Genomic DNA, 23,495 nt, shown 5'->3' with positions numbered 1-23,495 from the left:
CTCAGCGCTGCTTCACAGGAAGTATTCACACCCTGGCTGTTTCAACCTCTTATTGCTTTTCTGCATAAAGTTATGGTCAAAATCATTTTTAACAAGCATTTGCAAAAATATGGAGTCTGTGGGACGACATCTGGACACATGGGGGGCTTCCTCCATCCCCCCTAACTAAAGGAAAGTTAGTTTGACAGCCCTGTTCTAAATGATGTAGTCAAATGATAAAAATCTCATTTTTCAAAAACAGATCCATTAATAAATACAGATGAATAATGTAATGGAGTCACCAGGTCACCTATCAGTGGTCAGCACTCTGGCACTATTTTGGGGGGCTAAAAGTTGAAAAGTTTGTGAACCCCTGGCTTAGAAAGAGTCAATTTTCATGAACTGATGATGTAAATAAATGTGGGAATTTTTTGAGATAAAAAATGATCCAATCTGAACTTGTTTCAGTCAAACAGAGACATGAGGACGGACAGAAGTGTTGTGGATTCTGTCTTTTCCTCCATCTCTTTTGGCCTCTTCTATCTGCTTACACTCACACGCTGCAGCTTACATAACCATGTTGATGTGTGACAGTCATAAACAGCCTGAAACTGATTAGACTGGGAACAAACTGAGGAGAATAAAAGCTAAACTCTCCAGTCTTTTCCTCACCTGGTTCTGACCAGCAGGTGAGCTCAGTGTTTCCACTCTGGTTCTGATCCGTTTGTACAACATGTGTGGCTTGTAACATTTGATCATTTTCCAGCATTAAAGCTGTTTTTATAGAACCAAATCTCATTATTTCTCAAGGTAATTTACACTGAGGGTTCTGGTCGGGTTCTGGAGCTGGTAAACGGACCTGGTGGAGCACAGAGACAGAATGAATGAAGTCCAACAGAAGGTTTCTGCAGAGATACTCAGTTTGTGCTTTTAAATCTACTCACATGCTGGAGAACAGAGGGCTCGTCACTGTAAACATTGTTATTACCTCATATTTACTCACTAGCAAGAAAACTACCAGGAAGCGCAGAGACCAGCAGGTCCTGCATGGACATCTGCATGCAAAACAACACGCCATGCATCTGCCTCAGTGTTTTAGAAAAGGGGAACAGTGGAGGATGCAAACGTCTCTGAAGGCAGCTCTTCATCTGCAAAATGCTTTGTAATATACGAACTTTACGAAAGTTTAGCAAAACATCAACACAGTCTTATAAAAACAGCAGGGAGAGTTGGGAAGGGTTCATACATTCCTTCATCGACTGCCTCCCTGCTCGGCATGCTGTCTGCAGGGAGGAGGCGCTTGCATTGGTCACGTTGTGTTTGTGTGCTTTTCTTCTGCTCTCAGCCGTCGTCGGCCCTGCATGCACAGCGGATGCTCAAGGTGCTGCACTTAGTATTTTTGCACACGACTAAAGTCTGACCCTGAACTGGGGCAGCATGACAAAAACCTCATGATGTTTCCTCCAAAATGTTCCTGCTACAGGAGGATGACAGCCACAACACACTGCTTGCATCCAACTTTTCAATGTCTGATCTGAGTTTTCCTGTCAGAAAGCCTCTGACTCGACGGCCGGTCTACGGACCACTGGACTGGTCAGATCGATTACTCAGACCAGAGTTTGAACCGGAAGTCTTGCCAACGTCAACACTTAGAAAGGTCAGAAAAGATCAGAGTTTCAGCTCCAAACATACAGAAGCACATTATGGTTTTTGATAGTAAAAGATTTTAGTTGGTATTTGTGTGGCTATTGTTTTACACCTCCTATTGTACTCATGATGTTCCTGTCAAATTGCTAATTAGTTCCGACCAAAATAGTCCTGAGGTCTGACAGTTGAAGACCAAAACATCAGATCAGATGATGTACAGAGACACGTTAAAGATAACAGGGCTTCACAGATCGCTAGCATTTCCCTGTGAGTGTATCTCCAAGTGCCTGACTAAGACCGATACTTACTCTGGCATGAATAATCGATCTTGCGAGTCCAGTCGTATCAGAGTGTAAAGAGTCAGATGCAAACGGTGTGTTTATCCTACAAGCTCTGGAATACTTGGACTGGTTCGGTCCAAAAAGCAAAAGTCACCAAGCTGACGGACCTCATGGAGCCCGTTGACCTGATGAGTCATTTGCAGAATCTCCAAAGGATGAAAACTGTGATGAGAACTTCCTGATTCACGCTGAGCTAATCCAGCTACACTGTGCAAATTACAGGGTGATTGAAGGTCCCTGGAAAAGCTCTACAGGTGAGATGTTTGGTGTTAAAGGTCTGAAGAACCATAGAGAAGATCCGAGACAGGAAGTGAGGTCCTGGATGAGGAAGTGAGGACAGAGACACTGTGGTGAGGTGTGAGGTAGTGCCACACAGGTTCGGGTGGGATACATCAGGGATCTGCTCTGAGCTCCTTCTTTTGAAGGAGTTCAAGTCCTGAAGGTAGAGGAGGTCAACCAGCAACAGCAACAGGCAGTGATCTAGCAAGGTGAAGGCTGAATTTGGAGAAACCAGGAAGGAGAATCTGATGAAGCAGGTGAGACACAGTCACCTGTGAACCTCTAAAGGGAGCAGGAGGTTCTACCAGCTGGTGACTGCAAAGACTTTCTCAGCTGGAGAAGCCAGTATGAATGAATCTATGATCCTACATAGATTCATGTGAAGATGCCACAGAGGTTGTTTTCCACAGTTTCAGGACCGACATGGTGACGTCATACCAATTGTAGCGGAGCTTGACACCTGATGGTCAATAACTTCCTGTAGAAGTGGCATGTCCAGCTGGCTCAAAGGAAGTGGATGATGTCATGGCCTCCTGACCTCAGAAACAGTTCAACCATCCAACGATCCTGCAGGCATGTCCTCTGAAAGTCCACTGATCCCAAGGTCCAGTGCTGATTCTGGTCAAATCCATCAGACAAGACGCTACAAGTACCCAACATGTCATTTCTGAAACCTCTGACCTGTCACAGCTTCTGCCATCAGCTTCCACCGGACCGGCATACTGAACAGAACCAACACCAACTTACAAAAAAACAACAAAACTCTGAGGAATGTGTTTGACTTTCTGGTCATCGTGGTTGTGATGACTTGTAAGTAAAGAAGAGCCAGGATTTCTCCAACTGTGCAGAGTCAGGGTTGGTCTGTAGACCAACCGGTAAATGGAAAGTCTTGCTTTTTGACTCAGTTCTGTCCTCACCGCAGTGGACCCGTGCAGAGTCCGCACTGCAGCTGCACTGATTTGTCTATCAATCTCCGTATCCATCCTCCCTTTACTGATGAACAAGACCACAAGATGGATGAACTCCTCCATTTGAGGGAGGAACGTCCCTCCAACCTGGAGAAGCCAAACTGATCCAACCATTGTCTCAGACTTCCAGCTGCCTCACACTTGGCTGTGAACCATCCCTGTGCATTCTGTAGCTCCAGGCCAGAAAGAGCCAGCAGAACCACATCATTCGTATAAAACAAGGAACAAAATCCACCGATTAACAAACTAGACCTTCCCAACACTCGGCTACGCCTACAAATCCTGTCCATACAAGTTATGGGCTCAATGTGAGGAATATGACAGCAACGGTAGCAAAAAGCCCAGGTGTACATGTCTACTTGTTTCCATTGCACAAATTTCTCTGGACGAGTGCAAGTGATTGTCACCTCATTGCGCAAGTTCCACAGGAAATAAATGGAGAAGGAGCGACGTCGCCTCCCACATGTCAAGCCCTTCATGAACAGGACTGGTGATAAATGGCAGCCACACCGGAGTTCAACATGCACCAGAAACAGGTCTGGTTCAGTGTCAGTGATGCCTGTACAGAGAATCCCTAATAAAGGACCCTGGATTTTGTACTCGTGGGGGACCCCTACGGGTGCCCATGAGGGACACGGTTGAACGCCTTCTCCAGCTCAACGAAACAAATGTGGGCCAGTTGGGCAAACTCCCATAAGCCCTTGAGCTCCTGCGGAGGGCGTAGAGCTGGTCCAGTGTTCCCTGGCCAGGACGGAAACCAAACTGCTCCTTCTGAAGGTTCAACTGCCTATTCTTTGTTCAACTATGTTCTTGGTTCTGGGATGTCAAAACCTCTTGCTGTCAATGCACTGAGGTTTCTTCTCAACAAGTAAATGATCAATGGAAATGTTGACTGAACCTTTCAGATGCCTATCTAGGGTGGACCAGATGGACTTTGGATCTACAGGTCTTATGATCTTCAGCAGTTACCAGGAGAACAGCAGCTCTCTGATCAACGATAAGGCCTGAAAAGCATCTCCACCTTCATCCAGAGAGGAAGACGAGTGTAGCTTAAGGGGGTTGCCGTTGGGAATTATTATTTGATATGAAAGGCAGCAAATGTTTCAGTTGATGACATCATTAAAAGTTCTAAACTAGCAGCAGCAAAAGCAGGAAACAAGGGGTTCCTAGATTTGGTCCCTCAGAACAAAACTGTGAAGGCCAACTGGTTCAAGGATAGATGGCCCCAATGCCTCATGGGTAAATACTGCGTGTATCATCTTTAGCATCCGCTTTGACAAAAAAAACACAAGACAGTAAACATTTTGTGAGGTTGGTCTGCTGTGGTGCTGAGGTTCAGGGGCCGAACGGCCTGGAAGACTGGTATTCACTGGGCACTTTGGGCTTGATGCCCTTGCTGTTGTAGTAGTCAACCACCTGGTTGGGCACTTCTGCTAAGACGCTCTTAGCCAGAGCAGCCGGAGAGGCCTGGAGAGGACACAAGAGGAAACAAAATGTTGTCTGATATGAACTCCTGGCACTAGTCAGTTTTCCAGAAACAAAACTTCTTCAGTCCAAAAGGTACTCTAACATGTCTGGAACTGAGCAATAAGGCATAATGAGTCTCAAAAAGAGTTTTTATGAATATCCTCTGGTTCTCTGAAACTCACATGTTTAAAGTTGCGAAAGGGGACAAACTGGACGATGTCCCGGAGGACGGGTTCTCCTTTGGGCGACCGCAGGATCCCGTCATCCCCATCCAGCATCTGCATGTCACCGAAGTCAGCGTTCCCTATCCCGACGATGATGATGGACATCGGAAGATAGGAGGCCTGGACGATGGCTTCCCTGGTGTCGGCCATGTCGGTGATGACGCCGTCAGTCAGGATCAGCAGAATGAAGTATTGCTGGAGCAGGAAGTTCAGGTCAGTTTAGATCGGAGGGAACTGAAGGTTCCTGAAGGTTCCTGAAGGCAGCGTCTCACCATGGCCTCTTTGGTGTGGACCTCCTGCGAGGCGGACTTGGCAACCTTCTGGATGATGGGGGCGATGTTGGTGGGGCCGTAGAGCTGCAGCTTGGGTAGGCAGGCTTGGTACGCCTCCACCACACCCTGGATACCTGAGCAGGTCCAAAAGGAACCGCTTACACTGAGCCAGTCAGTCCAATAACTTCAGATGTTAATACGCAAAAGAAACATATTTTAGAAGTGAACATTTATAATTTTACTTAAATATAACAGGAAATTTGAGAACTTTCTACACATAAAGAGAAAAATGCAACAAAACTTTTAAATAGTGAAGCTCATATTCCTTGTTGTTTGTGGCGCAGGATCAGCAGCAAAATTAAGACTAGTGTCCATCCAGCAGTGGCTACTTCCTAGTAGCGGGAGGCTATGTCCATTCTCAAGCTAGCTACTGATCTGAGTCAGGATTAATGACAGGCTGGCATTGGAAAATGAGAAGGAGGCTACTCACTAATGCTAGCATTAAATATGCTAACAACTAGCATGTGTAAGCTGGTCACCCACTGGAAGTTTAGTTTAGCTTATCGCTTTATTTTCGTAAATTGTCCACATTAAACAACAAAAGAAAAAAACAACAATAAACAAACCCAGTTTACCGAAGCAAAGTTTATTCTTGCCTTCCCTGTTTTCATACCTTACAACCTACCAGCATATCTTCACAATACATATATAAATCTACATAACAGCCTAAGATTTTATCATTTTACATTTTAAAGCTCTTTTAAAGTTCACCAAGAAAGGACATAACTTACAATCATAATTCAATTCGTTCCTCAGTTTCACACCAATTACTGAAACACACCTAGATTTTATCTGGCTCTTCTCTTTTGCACATTCAAATATAAACCAAACCTCGCAAATTATATTTACGTTACTATTTTCTTTTTAAATTTCATTGTATTTCCTCTACGCGTCTTGTCGAGTGATCGGCGTTTCTATGCGACAGTATCCGCAGCGACAGAAACGTAAACAATTGAAGGAGGAGTGAGATGCATATTTTGTTGGTGGAAAAACAGGAACTATTTTGAGTTTCTGTTGCCAAGTCCGATTATTATAAACGGCTTTGGGCTTGTTTCTTTTTTAAAGTCGCTAACAAATTTAACGAGTCGCGGGTTTCGCCTTTTTGGGCTGTTTTTGAACGTGAAGTTGCTCATCTGGGCTTGGAAATAAGCAGAGACACGATAAACCCCAGAATGTGTCCAACCTCCAGGTAGTTTTAGTCAGGCTCTCCCTGTCCATCATTTCCCAGATGATCCGTCCCGCTGTGTCTTTGTTAATGTCAAGTTAATATATGACCTGTGAATGACGTCGGGCTCCACTTTGCGCTCCAGAAAACTGCAAACATGGAGACTAATATGAACAGAGTAAGAAACGTGAAAACAGCCACGAATGAACGAGTCCATAAAGTTGTGCAACTAAACGCCATTTTAATTATTAATATTAAGATACGTGTCACTAATCTGTGCAGCCAGCTGAGCTGCAGGAGGAGCTCTGTGTGACACCAAACACAGGGCCGTAACGCACAACCTGGAGGCTGGGGGCAGACGGGGGGCTTTAAAATCCTATTTATAGTTTTCTAGACAATAGAAACACAAAAACAAACAAAATTACTAAAGTTTTTTTGTACTGTTGTAACCATTAAACAATCTCCCCTTCAGTTCAACCTTATCAGTGGAGACACATTGTTGATGTTACATTATAAAATAGCTAACAATTAAGTTTTGGCAAAGATCAATGTCATTTTCACAGGAGGCAAAGTGTTGTTGGCAGCTGCTGATGGTAACTAAAAAAGTAGCTTTTAATGTAACTTAGTTACTTTACAAATCAAGTACTCAGTTATCCAAGTTACTTTTTCTAGGAATAATCAGTAATCCGATTAAAGTTACTTTTTCAAAGTAACTATTCCATCACTGCTGATTAGGCTTTTGTCTTAGATAAAGTTTCCTTTAAAGAACAAAGTTAGAGTCACGGTTGACCAGCCTAGCAGGCTAGTTGCTGGTTTATCCAATGCTAATGCTAGCCCATCCTTTCTAGAGCGTTGTAGTTCTTACAGGTTACCGTTTCAGTTTGCCTCGGTCAGGTTAGAGAAGGAGGAGGTTCCTGCTAACCCCGGAGCGGGCCGGGAGCTCAGGTCCTCAGGGTTTGATTTGTTTTAACTCAGATACGATCACGCTGCAGCTCGTGTTTGCTGCCTGAGATTAAAATGACGCAGATGGAGAAGAAACTTCATGCTGGAGGTCAGCAGACAGCAGGAGGATCAATCAGCGGATCAAAGCCACCGCTGATCAATCTGATCAATAGTCAGTGAGGAGAGGAAGGACCAGGCCACTCTTCTTCTTCTGCTCTTTCTGGAATACTCACTTCAGTTAAGAGCATGTTGTCATGGAAACAGAAATTTGAATGAATGACGAATCAGGTCAGAATTTTGTTTTAAAAACAGGACTTTAATTTGTGGGCAATTATTTAGTTTTTGGGCAGGATTTAGTTTAGTCAGAGAGCAGAACCGTTCCTCTCTGCCGTTTGGACCAATCGGAGAGCAGAACCGTTCCTCTCTGCCGTTTGGACCAATCGGAGAGCAGAACCTACCAGCACACTCCGGGTTGTCCTTGTTGAAATTCACAGCGAAGTCGTGGGAAACCTGCAGGAAACAGGAAGCTGCGTTTGATCTTTGATTGAACAAGAGAGGAAGATGAGAGCTCACTTTCTTCATCATCATCGGCTGTGGGTTTATTGGTTCTGATCATTCAGATCTGAAGTAATGGCCTGGACCAAAAGCGGAGCAGATCAGTTTCCTGCTGATCAGAATGCATCATGGGAAGGGAAATGAGGTCAGCAGGGGGCGCTGCTAGACATGCAGCAGCAACCTCTCTGAGCAGAGTGCATGCTGGGATGGCCCGGCGGGTCGTTACCTTGAAGTCTGGAGGGATCCGGGCTCCGAAGCCAAACGCTGGGAACATTTTATCACTGAAGAGAGAGGAGACAGAGATACACTCTGATTGGCTGAGGGGAGGCTACTTCCTGTTCAGGAACAGACTCTGATTGGCTGAGGGGAGGCTACTTCCTGTTCAGGACAAAAGCCCATCAGAATCTGATTTAGTCACATTTCTGTTTCCAACATCTGGAATTTCTTCTCAAGTTTCTCAGGATAAATGAAAATGAATGAAGTCAAATAATTTCCAAACTATAATAATATGAGGTCAACATCAAAGTTATTTATAGTTTTTAATCTTCAGATTCTTCACAGATTGGAGCAAAATTCATCTTTCCAGAGTTTCTCTGATCATTCATGGAGCTTCTTTAGAAATCTGGACTGTGGATGTTAACATTAGCATTAGCAGCTACATGTTAGCGTTGAGATGCTACTTTAGGTTAGCATATCTTCGGTGATATGCTAAGTCCTTTTAGCACAACAGTCTTCACCTGGCTTTTGCTGAAATGAATTGATAACGAAACTTTTTAAGCTTGTAGAAATGACAGAATCTGGAATTGAAACCATCAGATTATTTTCATGATGTTATAATCTCAGTGAACTGTCCAGAGGGGATTCTGAGAGCCCAGCCTGACGGTCTGAGACTGTAGCGGGCCGAGCGGCACCGCCGGTTCTGACCCACCTGTCGTAGTCCTGGCAGATCTCGCCCACGGCCACCAGCGCCTTCAGATACTCGTTGGGCTGGAAGGGGTGGATGTAGTGCAGGGAGCAGCTGTTCCGCGGGTCACCGTTAGACGCCGTGAAGTCGATGGCCACCTGCAGAGGAAACGGCCAATCAGAGGCTACCAACCGGGAAGATGTTTCCATGACGATCACAAAGGAAGCGTCAGTCACAGAAGCTGAGAAAATCAGGAAGTTTCCTCTGAAGACGACAGGAAGCTGCTGCCACATAAAAAAGCTGGTTCTGGTTCTGATCTTGGTCCTGGTTCCAGTTCCGGATTCCAGTACTGGTTCTGGTTCCAGTTCCAGTACTGGATTCCGGTCCTGGTCCTTAGCCGCCGCTTGTAAAGTTACAAAGTTATCAGTTATGTAGCGTAAGCTTCACTTTGTTCACCATGTTATTCATCCATTCATAAACATCATGCTTCAAACTAAAGACTAAGCTAGCCAGCTAAATATTCAGCTCCAAATTAAGCTAACACAGGGACTATTTAATGTTTAACTTGATAACTATTTAGCTGTGAGCCGGTGTGGAGAATCGTCCGTTCTCCATGCCGAGTTCTTGATGTATAAGTTTGAAGAGTCAGTGAGTTGAATTCATGACCAAAAACCAAAATACAGCTGGTCCATCTGACATGCTACCGCTGGGAGCTAACAGAGCAAAATGGCGCCAAACTGCAGTTTGTAATTCTCTTTGTTAGCCTCAATTGAAGCTGCGCCCTAAAGAGGGCGTTCCTATGTGCATACAAGCATGCAACGAGCTGAAACAGACAGAAGAAAACACACAATTATTTATTCTCAACACCAGCTGCATATTACGCTTCCAACTCAATATTTAGTTACGTAAATTCCGTTGCCAATAAGCAGAAATAGACTATCAAAATTAAAGCTGGGTCTTGTGTGTGACATCTGCTGATGTTAAACGTCTGTTAGCCTTAAAATGGATCATTTTTTATTTTAAGCTGAAAGTTCAACAAAAGAAACGAAGATGAAGATGTTTGAAATCAGGAGTTTGGAAAGACATTTAGAAGGTCAAGCTTTTATTTTGGTAATCCACTTCCACAAGCGAATTAACATTAGCTAAATATTTAGCCTTATATTTAACTTGCTAACTAAACATTTAGTTTGAAATGGTGACATTTACAGATGAACGAATAAAACTGTGAAAATGTGACGTTGAAACATGAACTCCGTGTTTTTCTGTAATGACAGGCTGAATAACCCAAACGATTTCTGTTGGTTTCTGTAGCCTTACAGGCAGCGGCCCGAACGCCTGACCGCCCAATGACCCGAACGCCCAATGACCCGACTGCCCAATGACCCGACCGCCCGAACACCCAATGACCCGACTGCCCAATGACCCGAACGCCCAATGACCCGACCGCCCAATGACCCGAACGCCCAATGACCCGAACGCCCAATGACCCGACTGCCCAATGACCCGAACGCCCAATGACCCGACCGCCCGAACGCCCAATGACCCGAACGCCCAATGACCCGAACGCCCAATGACCCGACCGCCCAATGACCCGAACGCCCAATGACCCGAACGCCCAATGACCCGACTGCCCAATGACCCGAATGCCCAATGACCCGAACGCCCAATGACCCGACCGCCCAATGACCCGACCGCCCGAACGCCCAATGACCCGAACGCCCAATGACCCGAACGCCCAATGACCCGAACGCCCAATGACCCGAACGCCCAATGACCCGACTGCCCAATGACCCGAATGCCCAATGACCCGAACGCCCAATGACCCGACCGCCCGACTGCCCAATGACCCGAACGCCCAATGATCCGAACGCCCAATGACCCGACCGCCTGACTGCCCAATGACCCGACTGCCCAATGACCCGACCGCCCAATGACCCGACCGCCCAATGACCCGAACGCCCAATGACCCGACCGCCCAATGACCCGACCGCCCAATGACCCGACCGTCCAATTACCCGACCGCCCAATGACCCGACCGCCCAATGACCCGAACGCCCAATGACCCGAACGCCCAATGACCCGAACGCCCAATGACCCGAACGCCCGACTGCCCAATGACCCGACCGCCCAATGACCCGACCGCCCAATGACCCCACCGCCCAATGATCCGAACGCCCAATGACCCGACCGCCCAATGACCCGAACGCCCAATGACCCGACCGCCCAATGACCCGACCGCCCAATGACCCCACCGCCCAATGACTCGACCGCCCAATGACCCGAACGCCCAATGACCCGACCGCCCGAACGCCCAATGACCCGACTGCCCAATGACCCGACCGCCCAATGACCCGAACGCCCAATGACCCGACTGCCCAATGACCCGACCGCCCAATGACCTGACCGCCCGAACACCCAATGACCCGACTGCCCAATGACCCGACTGCCCAATGACCCGAACGCCCAATGACCCGAACGCCCAATGACCCAACTGCCCAATGACCCGACCGCCCGAACACCCAATGACCCGACTGCCCAATGACCCGACCGCCCGAACACCCAATGACCCGACTGCCCAATGACCCGAACGCCCAATGACCCGACCGCCCGAACACCCAATGACCCGAACGCCCAATGACCCGAACGCCCAATGACCCGACCGCCCGAACGCCCAATGACCCGACTGCCCAATGACCTGACCGCCCAATGACCCGACCGCCCGAACGCCCAATGACCCGACTGCCCAATGACCCGAACGCCCAATGACCCGACCGCCCAATGACCCGAACGCCCAATGACCCGACCGCCCAATGACCCGACCGCCCAATGACCCGAACGCCCAATGACCCCACCGCCCAATGACCCCACCGCCCAATGACCCGAACGCCCAATGACCCGAACGCCCAATGACCCGACCGCCCGAACGCCCAATGACCCGACTGCCCAATGACCCGACCGCCCAATGACCCGAACGCCCAATGACCCGACTGCCCAATGACCCGACCGCCCAATGACCCGACCGCCCGAACACCCAATGACCCGACTGCCCAATGACCCGACTGCCCAATGACCCGAACGCCCAATGACCCGAACGCCCAATGACCCGACTGCACAATGACCCGACCGCCCGAACACCCAATGACCCGACTGCCCAATGACCCGACTGCCCAATGACCCGAACGCCCGAACACCCAATGACCCGACTGCCCAATGACCCGAACGCCCAATGACCCGACCGCCCAATGACCCGAACGCCCAATGACCCGACCGCCCGAACGCCCAATGACCCGACTGCCCAATGACCTGACCGCCCAATGACCCGACCGCCCGAACGCCCAATGACCCGACCACCCGAACGCCCAATGACCCGACTGCCCAATGACCCGACCGCCCAATGACCCGACCGCCCGAACACCCAATGACCCGACTGCCCAATGACCCGAACGCCCAATGACCCGAACGCCCAATGACCCGACTGCCCAATGACCTGACCGCCCAATGACCCGACCGCCCGAACGCCCAATGACCCGACCGCCCGAACGCCCAATGACCCGACTGCCCAATGACCTGACCGCCCAATGACCCGACCGCCCGAACACCCAATGACCCGACTGCCCAATGACCCGACTGCCCAATGACCCGAACGCCCAATGGCCGTCTGATCAGAGCCAGACGAGTCAAACTGGACCCAGCCTGTCTGCTTCTGGCTCCACTGGAGCAGTTAGAGCCAGTAAAGCTCTAACTGGGACACGGAGGCTGCCAGTGCAGTTGTCCTGGTTACTGTTGCCATGGCAACGTCAGGCAGACCCAGACAGCAATGAGAAGCGGGACACTGATCCGGATCTGACCTTTGTGAAATTCTGAGATCTCTGGAGAAAATTTTCTGGGTCTTGACGTCTGCAGAGGGGAGTGTGTGTGTGTGTGTGTGTGTGTGTGGGGGGGGGGGTGGGGGTGGGTAAATGTGTGTGTGTGTGTGCTCTTACAGTGAACTGTATCTGACAGCCGCCCATGATGTAATCCAGGAAGGAATGCATCTTGATGATCTGAGACAGAAAACAGAAACTCCGTCGTGAATCACTGAAGCTTCGCCGTCAGCTGATCAGACGGCAGCCAATCAGAGCAGGCGCTGCAGGCGAAGAGTTTCTAATCAGGATGAAGACAGTCAGAAAAATAAAGACTGAATAATTAAAAGAGCAGAAGAAGAGTTCAGACATGGAAACAGCAAAACTAAAAATAATTTTTGTTCAGAACCAGAAATATGATCTGAAACCGATACCAGAACGACCAAAGGTTCTGGACTGGACATCGGTTCTGACCTAAACTAACAAAATAAATTCAGAGGTTTCAGTCTGGAAGAGAACAGAACTCCTCTGGGATCTGTTCGGTTCTGTTCTGTTGGTTCTGCTCGGTTCTGTTCTGTTCGGTTCTGTTCTGCTCTGTTTGGGTCAGCAGGCGGAGCGGCTCCGGCCCAGTGTGCTGTGACAGAACCGGACCTCTGGAGCAGAATTCACCTTGCACTGGTTCAGGATGACGATCCCAGAGTTCTTGTAGTTCTTCTTCTTGGTTCTGTATTTGGGATTCATGCACGGCCACTGGACCTGGAACACAAACAGGAAACAGGAAACAGGAGCGTCACTCAGACCTCTGGAAGGTTCTGCTCTGGATCTTTGACCCGTTTTATTTCATTGACTCGACGTCACCACGGATCCGTCTGAACGAACGATTCATGCTTTCATTGGCGAACAGTTCAGATGTTTGACTGTGTTCACATCATTTATCCAATAAGTTCAGTCAGTAAAGTATTCACACCCCTAGAACCACTGACCCACAAGCTTCATGTCGTTTTACTGTGAATTCAAGGTACATGAGGAAGCGTCGCCCACATCCAGCAGCGGTTACCGCCCTGAGGTCGCCGCCAGCTGCCCAGCCCGGCACTTAGCCTGCGGCTCTATCTGAGTCAGGAGGGTTAGGAGCTGGAATCGGAAACCAGCTTCAGCTTCGTTCCGGCACAGAGGAACGGGTCGGGGGATTTGTAGTTCAGAGTCGAACGGCCAGCTGACAGGAAGCAGGTAAATCCCAGCGGCGGCGCGGCGGCGCGGCGGCGCGGCGGCGCGGCGGCTCCTCTGGCAGTCGCCCCGTCACCCACTGCCTCCCTAGAGGTTCGGCAGTCAGGACTCTGCCAGCCCACTTCAGGGTTCATTAATCTGAAGAGGTCCGGTAAGGAGCCGGGTCGTTCTCCTGCTCAGGGATCCTGTCGTGTTTCCAAGGAAACCAGCGGCAGAGCGCCTGCAAGCTGGCAGGACCGGGTCCGGTCCAGAGCTCAGCGGAGGAAACATCCAGAAGAATCTGGACTCTGTTTCTGAATGATTGGTCGGATCTCTTCCTGCTGTAATAATGACATAAATCCAGATTTACAGCCGACCCTCAGAGAGCAGAACCATGTGAACATCAAAGGTCCTTCTGGGTCACTTCCTGTTCACACCGACCTTCAGGAGAACCAGGCCTGTTTGTCTGAATCTAACAACCTATGAGAAATAGAAAATGTCACTTCATTCATTAAGGGTTTGAAGAAAACCTGCAGAAATGCAACAAATTATGAAGAACATTAAAAAAGATAAATGTTGAAACTTTTATGATCATTTTTGGCTTCAGCCATTTTCCTGTTTCCTCTTCCTGTTCTGTCAGCCAGATTCCCATCGTCACCATCAGACTCCTCCCAGTTGAAACCAGTAACCGGTTGAAACCAGTAACCTGCATCCAGATCATTCAGGACCCTTCGAACTGAAACCCTGCAGACATGGAGGAAGTTCCTGAGCTCCGGCGTTTAGAGAAAAACACAAACCTGCAGCAGCGACGCTGAGAGCCGACAGAAAAGATTTCTGTAAGACACCGACCTGCTGAGCCTCGCCGACAGTGTGTGTCACGGTGTGTGTGTGTCACGGTGTGTGTGTGTCACGGTGTGTGTGTGTCACGGTGTGTGTGTGTCACGGTGTGTGTGTGGCATGGTGTGTGTGTGTGGCATGGTGTGTGTGTGTGGCACTGTGTGTGTTACAGCATTTGGGTCGTGGTGTCCCTCAGTCTGACACTCAGTTGGTAAATTGATCGTGTTGCTGAAGGAGAAACAGCAGAAAGTACAACCACACACACAGAGACACACACACACACTGGGCTTCAAGCTGGAGTTTGTTCATCTAGACCAGTGGTGCCCAGAGTGGGTCCTGGAGGCCCGGCATCCTGCACGTTTTATTCTCTCCCTGGTACCAACGACCTTCTCAGCAGGTCAATGTTCTTCTTATTCTCTAATGATCCATCATTGGATCCAGGTGCGTTAAAGCAGGGAGAGACTAAAGCATGCAGGATGTCGGCCCTTAGGGACCCACTTTGGGCTCCACTGATCTACATGTTTCTGTGTTTTTCTGAGCTCCAGCAGCAGATGACCTCTGACCTGGACGTGGCGGTCTCACCTGTCTGCCGTCGATGGCGCCTCTCATCTCCTTGAAGGATGCCTCGAACTCTCCGATGTAATCATGTTTCCCGTTGGAGTCCCAGTCCCACACGGTGCACTGGAACCAGAACACAGAGCAGACTGGAGACCCGGCCTGGTTCCGATACCGGGTCAGAAACCGGGCCAAGTGGTTCTGACCCAAATCAGAATCACTTGGCCCGGTTTCTGTAAAAACAGTTTCTAAGATTAAATTCAAATAGTTGTGGTTTTATCACTGGGGCACAGAACCAAACGGTTTGGAGGTACAGCTTTTGTCTGGTTGTCTCTGAAAATCCGTCACCATGGTAACGTTGCTCAACAACTGTTAGATTTTTTAGAGTTTTTCCTTCCACTCGACTTTCCATGATCTCTCTGCAATGCAGCGCTGTGTGAACAGCTCTGAGGCGACTCAGTTTAGTTCTACTGTTCATAACTAAACCTTTATGAATGAATAAATGACACGGTGAAAATAAAAACAAACCTCCATTTTGTTCCTAAATAACCACCGCTGTTCATTTCTGATGATGTAGATCAGTGGGGCCCAAAGTGGGGCCCTAAGGGCCGACATCCTGCATGCTTTAGTCTCTCCCTGCTTTAACGCACCTGGATCCAATGATGGATCATTACAGACTAAGAAGAACATTGACCTGCTGAGAAGGTCGTTGGTATCAGGGAGAGAATAAAACGTGCAGGATGCCGGGCCTCCAGGACCCACTCTGGGCACCACTGATGTAAAGGCACTGATGGCACCCCATACATCCCTTCCTGGTCAGTTCTTGTTCAGCGTGCCACCTGCCCTGCAGGGAAGCGCATGTGCATAGCTGGAAATCAGCTAGCTTAGCGAGCTAATGTGGCTGGCTAGCAGTTGCTATCAACAATTAGCTTGCCAGCTACATTAGCTCACCAGGCTAGCTGCTCGAGGAAATTCCCAGTAATCTGTTTTCACAGCTAAAACTCCCAGTTACTTTATGGTCCAGAGTTTCATCGGAACACCCTTGAGATTGACCTCTGACCCCTGACCTCTGGGTTAAAAAAAACATATGAGGCTCCAGACAAACTGACAGAGGAAGATGAAGGCTTTCCTGTCACTGTTAGCTAAAGTGCTACCGTGACATCATCAGCTGACATCATCATCTGAGGGACGGGCGGCGTCTTACCTGCAGCTTCCTGTCGTGGTCTCCGCTGCAGAGCGAGTTCAGAGACACTTTGAAGGTTTTCCAAACCGGATTCAGATTATTCATGACCGTCTGAGGAGGGCAGAGACAGAGACGTTAGACTGAACCAGATTAACTCAAACTGAACCAGATTAACTCAAATAACTCAAACTGAACCAGATTAACTCAAACTGAACCAGATTAACTCAAACTGAACCAGATTAACTGGAAATGAAACATTTTCTGAAATGCAGAAATTGATGAATATTAATGTTGATGTTGTAAACATGAGGTATTTTTGGATTTTGTTGTGGATCTACTACCTCCGTCCTGTAGACGAGCTGCATGGTGGCGTCGTCGTTCACTCTGTAGATCTCCAGGAACGGATCCGATTTACTGAAAAAGTCCTGGGAAACATCCAGAAACACTCAGATCAGCAGAGAGAGATTTTGCTGCAGAGAAACGTTTCCTCCATTTCTCTACAGCAGGAAACACCTTCTGAATCACAACAGAACCTCTATGTTAGCGCTTTTGCTAACTTTGAAAACATTTAGCACACTTAGCTTCCCCTACATTACTTTTACCAGATAAAGTTTTGTAAACTTTCATCTGAATAAAGTTTGACCTCTGCGTTGAGGTTTGAAAATTCACATGGATGGATTGTTTTGAGCTCCTCCTCAACACATGTGGTGTCAACATGGCTGAATTTAGGACTTTAGCATTAGCTTCCATCAAATACTGCACTGGCTTGGTGCTTTAGTGTTAGCTTAGCTGAGTTAGCATAGCGCTTTAGCATTAGCCAAGCTAATGTATTTTTATGATTAGTGCAGCTAACTTCTTAGCTAGCTGTGTCCACCGCTGGTTTTAGCTAGCTTAGCCTTCAGGGGAAACAGATCTGAGACTGAAGCTGCTACCTTGTCGTCCAGCTTCCTGGCACTGAAGGAGAGCTCGATGTAGTCATCGTTCCCCGTCAGCTCTTCTGCTGTGATCTGAACACACACACACACACACACACACACACACACACACACACACACACACACGCACACACACACACACACACACACACACACACACACACACGCACACACACGCACACACACATCCCTTTGATCTGAGGCCGATTACGAGTCGAGGACACCGTCATTAAGTCAAAAACAAACACTGAATATTCAGATCAGGAAGATCTAAGGGACCAGCAGCAGTCAGTAACACGGGGCCCAAAGGAGCAGGTTCAGGTGACTGAAAGCAGAACCGGATCTGAACCGGATCCCAGCTGAAACGGATCCAGCACTCGGCACTCGGACTCACCGTGATGATGGTTTTCCCCACGGTTCCTCCAGGTCGGAGCAGAGCTTTGGTCAGGTTCCTCTGAGAGACGATCTGCACACACACAGGTTCACACCACGATTATTATGGGATGTTCCAACCCTCCCACCAGCTCAGCCCTATCGGCCCCTGCCTTTATGCTTATGAGCAAATTTTAACATTTTCCTTTCAATCTGTTTAATTCTGCAAATGCCTCAGTGCTTCCCTCTGTGGGCTGAACAGTGGTACTGCAGGCGAATTTTCCTATTGGTTCCAGTTTTATTGACATCTATCTCTGTCTGGTTCAGGTATAAAACTACTCAGAGGCGCCCCCTGGTGGCTAGCATTGATTGATAGCGTTGATCAATAGTGTTGATGTAATTGTGTCTCTAGTTGCTTGTTTGAGTAAAAAGTAAATTTGAACCGCCTCACTCCTCCACACCTGGCCACGCCCCTCTTGGCTCCGCCCACTTCACTTCCTCAACACCTTCTGGAGTCTGTGGCCCATTCAGAAAGTGTTGCAACAAGTGTTGCTATGGTTACTAGGGATAGTTGACAGAACCAGTGACATCACCATCCAACACTTTAACCCTTAGAAACATCATCAATACCAGAACCCGGTCTGGTTCTGGTTCTGGACCAGTCGACCGTCACCATGGAAACGACATGTTTCTTTAGTGGTACTCAATTTTTCACACACTAGATTATTTTTTCCTGGTTATAAATGCTCTTGATAAGAAAACAATCTTTACACGCACACACACACACACACACACACACGCACACACACACGCACACACACACCGTCTCCAGACTTTCCGCTCCTGTTTTCTCTGGTCTCTGCAGGAAATGAAATCATCCTGGTGGAAAATGAAACTGCAGGAGTCGAATCTTTTCCAAATCAAAGATCTTCCTTTAACATCTGGTTGAGTTTTTATTTAATGGAATCTGCAGAGCAGCTTCAGACTGACAGAAACCTCTGCTGGATGACAGGGGGCGCTGTTGGCAAAGTTACAGACAAAAGATAACTAATAATTAGTCCCAGCTGGACTCACCTGTCCCAGCGTACACTCCACTGAGCCCAGGAAGTCGGCCTCCTTCGGCCCGTTGTGGCTGTTGATGTCGAACAGCTCGAAGCGCAGCCGCTGCACCTCTTCAAAATAAAAGTCCAAGGTGAAGACCTTGGAGTAGGTGGGGTTGACGCAGCTGCGGATCACCTCCGTCCGGTCCACCTGTGGACGCACAGTGAGGTAAACCTGTGAGAACCATCAGAACCGCGTCAGGTTCTGATGGTTCTGGAGCTGGACCAGCAGCACTTAGATGGTGCTGAGGCATCAGAACCAGAACAGAGTGATGTTCTGGTTCTGATGTTCTGGTTCTGCAGGATGTAACGTCAGAGTTTCATCAGACTCTGTTTAAGTAAATTTTTTTCTTCTGGTGAATTTTCTCCTGAACTCAAAATTTTCTCATAACAAATCAACACAGAAACAAAGATGGCGGCACGTCAGGAGGACGACCTCGGCCCATCGACGTGATGGGGTGCTGGTTGTCATGGCGACCCACCTCCATCCACCGGCCGTGGGACTGCATGTTGAGCACGACGCAGGGGTCGGGCCTGGAGAGCGCGTCCCGGTCCGAGACGCCCTTACAGGTGAGGCGCAACTCCACCTTGGTGAGGCAGGAGCTGCTGAACAGACCCAGAGAGCCGGCCGCCGACTCCAAGATGTCACTCATGGCGGAGGCGGGACAGGAAGTCTGCAGGCGCAGGCAGGAAGTGGGTCAGAACCTCCTGTTTCAGAAATGAGGTCAAATCATCTGGAAAACGGAGCAAGATGTTGAAAAGCAGAACGAGATGACCTCCGACCTTCACATTACCATGTCGACCCTGTTGGTCGCCACTGACCTCCGACCTTCACAGGAAAACACAGGACAGGGCTGCAGGTCAGTAATCGATTAGTCCGTCATTCACCGATTGTTTTAACAATTAATCAGTTTCCTCCGAGCGCGGATGATCCGGTGAACTTGTTGGAGCTGAACACAAACGCAGCATTTTGAGTTCATTTTCAAGTAAATTAATGGAAACTTAAGAAAAGAATTAAATCGTTTTTCCAAAATAAAATGTCTTTTGTCATATTTTAATGTCCAGGCTTCTCAAGTTGTTCTTTTACGGCCAGATCATATAATTTTGGAAAATTCTATATTTATGTTTTTATTTTTATTTTTTAAACTCTAAAAAAATAAGATCAAACGTAAAATCCAAGATTATTTGGACATTTTTTATTTCCAAAGTGACAGATCCTTTTTTACTTGAAGTCTAAAAAGAGTTAAACTCATAATTTTATAAATGTTCCATAAATGTTTCACTGTGACAATGTTCCGAATCGTTCAGTAAAGATGTAAAGTGTTTTATTGGCTCAGAGGCAGCAGAAGCAGAGCTGAATCCATCTGGATCAGAACCGAACCATCATCTGATTAACCGAGCCGCCTGCAGGAAATGTCAGGTTTCCTCCTCTTCCTCCGCCAGGCCCCGGCTCGGATAACAGGCTGTCCAGGATCCGGTTTCAGTCAGAACCGCTGTAACGGGCCGTTAATAAAGCTACACTGTCAGAAATAAACAGCAATAATCTTAATTATTTAGTCTGTTACAGGAGGAAAAAAATGGAGGTTCATTTTTAAAAGTCATATTTTCACCACATTATTCATTCACTGATAAATGCCACAGTTTCAAACTAAATATTAAGCTTAAAAGTAAAAGTTTAGCTAACATTTAGCTCCAAACTACATACTTCATCAGCAAGCAGCTTGCTAACAAAATGTTTAGCTACATATTTCTAAATATTTAATTTGAGCTAAATAAATAGTTTGAAGACAAATAGTTACCAAGCTAAAGATTTTGTTAGCAAGCTAAATATTTAGCTAAGATCAAAATACTATACTATACAGATACAAATGCACTTGCCTATAACTGGAAGTGGACTTCCAGAATAAAAGCAGAAGACTGGAGGAGTCAGTCTCACTAGCAGAAGTTTGTGTACTGGCTATCAGAGTCAGCTTTTATTTTGGTAGTCCACTTACACTCATCAACAAGTGAATTTGCATACTAGCTAAATATTTAACTCTGAGCTAGCTAAATATTCACTTGGTAAAGAGAATATTTTGCTAGAGCTAGTTCTTAGCTCACTGTATATATTTAGCTATAGGTAAATAGCTAAATATGTAGCTTGCTAATTAAGTATTTAGCTTGGAACTAATTATTTAGTTAGCCAGTTAAATATTTATTATTGCTGCTAATTTTGGACTGTAGCTTTACAAATGGCACCAAATAAACGTGACGAGCATCTGAGTCCGGCTGCCGCCTGTTTAAAGCCGCCATCAGACCTTCCAGATTAGAATTATTCATACACCTGACAGGTTTAAAGCTTCAGTCGCACAGGAAGTTGTTTCTGCCAGGAAGTGACATTTATGAATAAATTAAATCCAATAAAAGGAGGGTTGATTTTAAAAATACAACATGAAGCAGAACATAAAAACTCAGGAAACTCTAAAAAGCTCAACACACCATGGACTACAGCTCCCATCAGCCTCAGCAGCTGTTGCTATGGAAACAGACTCATCCAGAGCCAAGAGATCCGAAATATCTGCAGCTGTTATCATGATCCAACTGTTCGTCCAACCATCCATCCATCCAACATCCATCCATCCAACCATCACCCATCCATCCATCCATCCATCCATCCAACTATCCATCCATCCATCCATCCATCCATCCATCCATCCATCCATCCATCCATCCAACCATCATCCATCCATCCATTCATCCAACCATCCATCCAACTATCCATCCATCCATCCATCCATCCAACTATCCATCCATCCATCCATCATCCATCCATCCAACATCCAACCATCCATCCAACTATCAATCCAACCATTCATCCAACCATCATCAATCGATCAAATCATCCATCCATCCATCCATCCATCCAACCATCCAATCATCCATCCATCCATCCATCCATCCAATCATCCATCCATCCATCCATCCATCCAACCATCATCCATCCATCCAACTATCCATCCAACCATCCATCCATCCATCCAATCATCCATCCAATCATCCATCCATCCATCCAACTATCCATCCATCCATCCATCCATCCATCCATCCATCCAACCATCATCCATCGATCCAATCATCCAACCATCATCCATCCATCCATCCATCCATCCAATCATCCATCCATCCATCCATCCAACCATCATCCATCCATCCAACCATCATCCATCCATCCATCCATCCAACCATCCATCCATCCAACTATCCATCCAACCATCATCCATCCATCCATCCATCCATCCAACCATCCATCCATCCAACTATCCATCCAACCATCATCCATCCATCCAACCATCCATCAGAGGAACTCTCATCATTAAACCAAACTTTTTTCTGTTGAACTAAAATCACCAGAACAACCAACAGATCGACACATAAAGAAACTAAAGTTAATTGGTTCATAAATGTTTTTCTCTTCAAAGTTTCCCGTCTGCGATTTGATCCAGTTCTTGCTTTTTTTCTGACCTTTGGACATTTTCCTTCTGTCCGTCTACAGACTGCTAGCTGTGATTTTGCTTTATGTGAAGAGTTTGGGTTGTTTCACCATCATCACCATCACCATCATCATCATCATCATCATCATCATCATCATCATCAGCTGAGGATCACCAGGAGAGGATCATCAGATCCACCAGGACAGAAACCAGCTGAGGATTCTCCATAAGAACTAACCTGCATCAGGAGGAAACTAACCAGAAACAGAACCTGTGACCGGCAGAGAGCAGACAGAACCCGGATCAGCTCAGGATTTCTGACCCAAACCTCAGCAGCATCACACTCTTCCTCAGCAGCATCACACTCTTCCTCAGCAGCATCACACTCTTCCTCTCTTTTACCTGCTCGGTTGAGGAAAAGCTTCAGAAAAACATGCGGAAGTTTCCAGTTTCAGCTCAGCGGCTCCGAACTGAGATCAGCTCCGCTTCTTCACCCTCATCCTCCTCTTCTTCCTCCTCTGGCTGCTGGAGAGCATCTCCGCTCCGCAGCCGCTCCTCCCGCATTTATACCCGGGGAAACCCGGAGAGGAGCGGGCCGCGGCGCCCCCTGCAGGCCGAGTCAGGAAGCGCACCGTGAAGAGCAACTTCAGCTTCTTACGGCGGAAACAAAATCAACTTTTATTCATGACACATCCTCCAGATCAGAGCTGAAGCATCCTGAGGTATGAGGACGTTCCAGAAGTATTCATACTGGTTGAACTGAGCAACACACGCCAGAAAACAGTGCAATGATCTGAAAAGGCAGATCGCATTCGGATGGATGGAAGCCAGAGAATCTCTGAACATCAAGCTTCCTGACATGGATTCTCAGCTGGACTTTGACTAGGTCATTCCAGTGTGTTCACAGCTGCTGCCCTGCAGGAAGTGAGGTGAGTTTATTTATTTATTTATTGCACAAAAATCAAATCAGAAACAGGACAATAATAAAACCTAAAGTGGATGTTGTGCAGGAAATGTTTCAAAGACCTAAAAAATTGTTTTTTAGGTCTTTGAAACCTGCTCTAACAGAGTACTATTTGTTCTGGAGCAAAATGGGGGGACGGTGAACTCTGGATGACCTACAAAATCATTTTTAATATCTCAGAAACTAAACCCGCACAAACAAAAATGTTAATGGCACAAACCTGCACTAACG

At 47.3% G+C, this 23,495-nt stretch overlaps 1 protein-coding gene across 1 annotated transcript; it reads right to left on the bottom strand.

The window, feature by feature from the left end:
* Nucleotides 1–779: 779 nt before the first annotated feature.
* Nucleotides 780–22,847, bottom strand: LOC102220834 (copine-4-like). Its single transcript, XM_005813548.2, has 16 exons — nucleotides 22,703–22,847; nucleotides 19,313–19,504; nucleotides 18,805–18,981; nucleotides 17,753–17,824; nucleotides 17,356–17,430; nucleotides 16,765–16,848; nucleotides 16,445–16,534; nucleotides 15,268–15,366; nucleotides 13,315–13,401; nucleotides 12,787–12,846; nucleotides 8,828–8,961; nucleotides 8,126–8,180; nucleotides 7,803–7,854; nucleotides 5,178–5,311; nucleotides 4,864–5,100; nucleotides 780–4,681 (listed from the first exon to the last, which is right to left on the bottom strand). The coding sequence occupies exons 2-16, from the start codon at nucleotides 19,481–19,483 to the stop codon at nucleotides 4,550–4,552; spliced, it is 1,659 nt and encodes a 552-aa protein (XP_005813605.1). The 5' UTR covers nucleotides 19,484–19,504; nucleotides 22,703–22,847; the 3' UTR covers nucleotides 780–4,549.
* Nucleotides 22,848–23,495: the final 648 nt, after the last annotated feature.

Source organism: Xiphophorus maculatus, chromosome 3 (assembly GCF_002775205.1).
Source record: "Xiphophorus maculatus strain JP 163 A chromosome 3, X_maculatus-5.0-male, whole genome shotgun sequence".
NCBI lineage: Eukaryota > Metazoa > Chordata > Actinopteri > Cyprinodontiformes > Poeciliidae > Xiphophorus > Xiphophorus maculatus.
This window is presented reverse-complemented; position numbering and strand designations above follow the sequence as displayed.

Bases quoted from the DNA above. Each gene is read 5' to 3' on its own strand.
- LOC102220834 (XM_005813548.2), bottom strand. From the start codon at position 19,483: ATGAGTGACATCTTGGAGTCGGCGGCCGGCTCTCTGGGTCTGTTCAGC. The intron at 16,849-17,355 runs GTAGCAGCTTCA...GATGTTTCCCAG, and splicing joins CCAGGAAGCTGGACGACAAG to GACTTTTTCAGTAAATCGGA. The intron at 13,402-15,267 runs GTGAGACCGCCA...TTTGTGTTCCAG, and splicing joins GCGCCATCGACGGCAGACAG to GTCCAGTGGCCGTGCATGAA.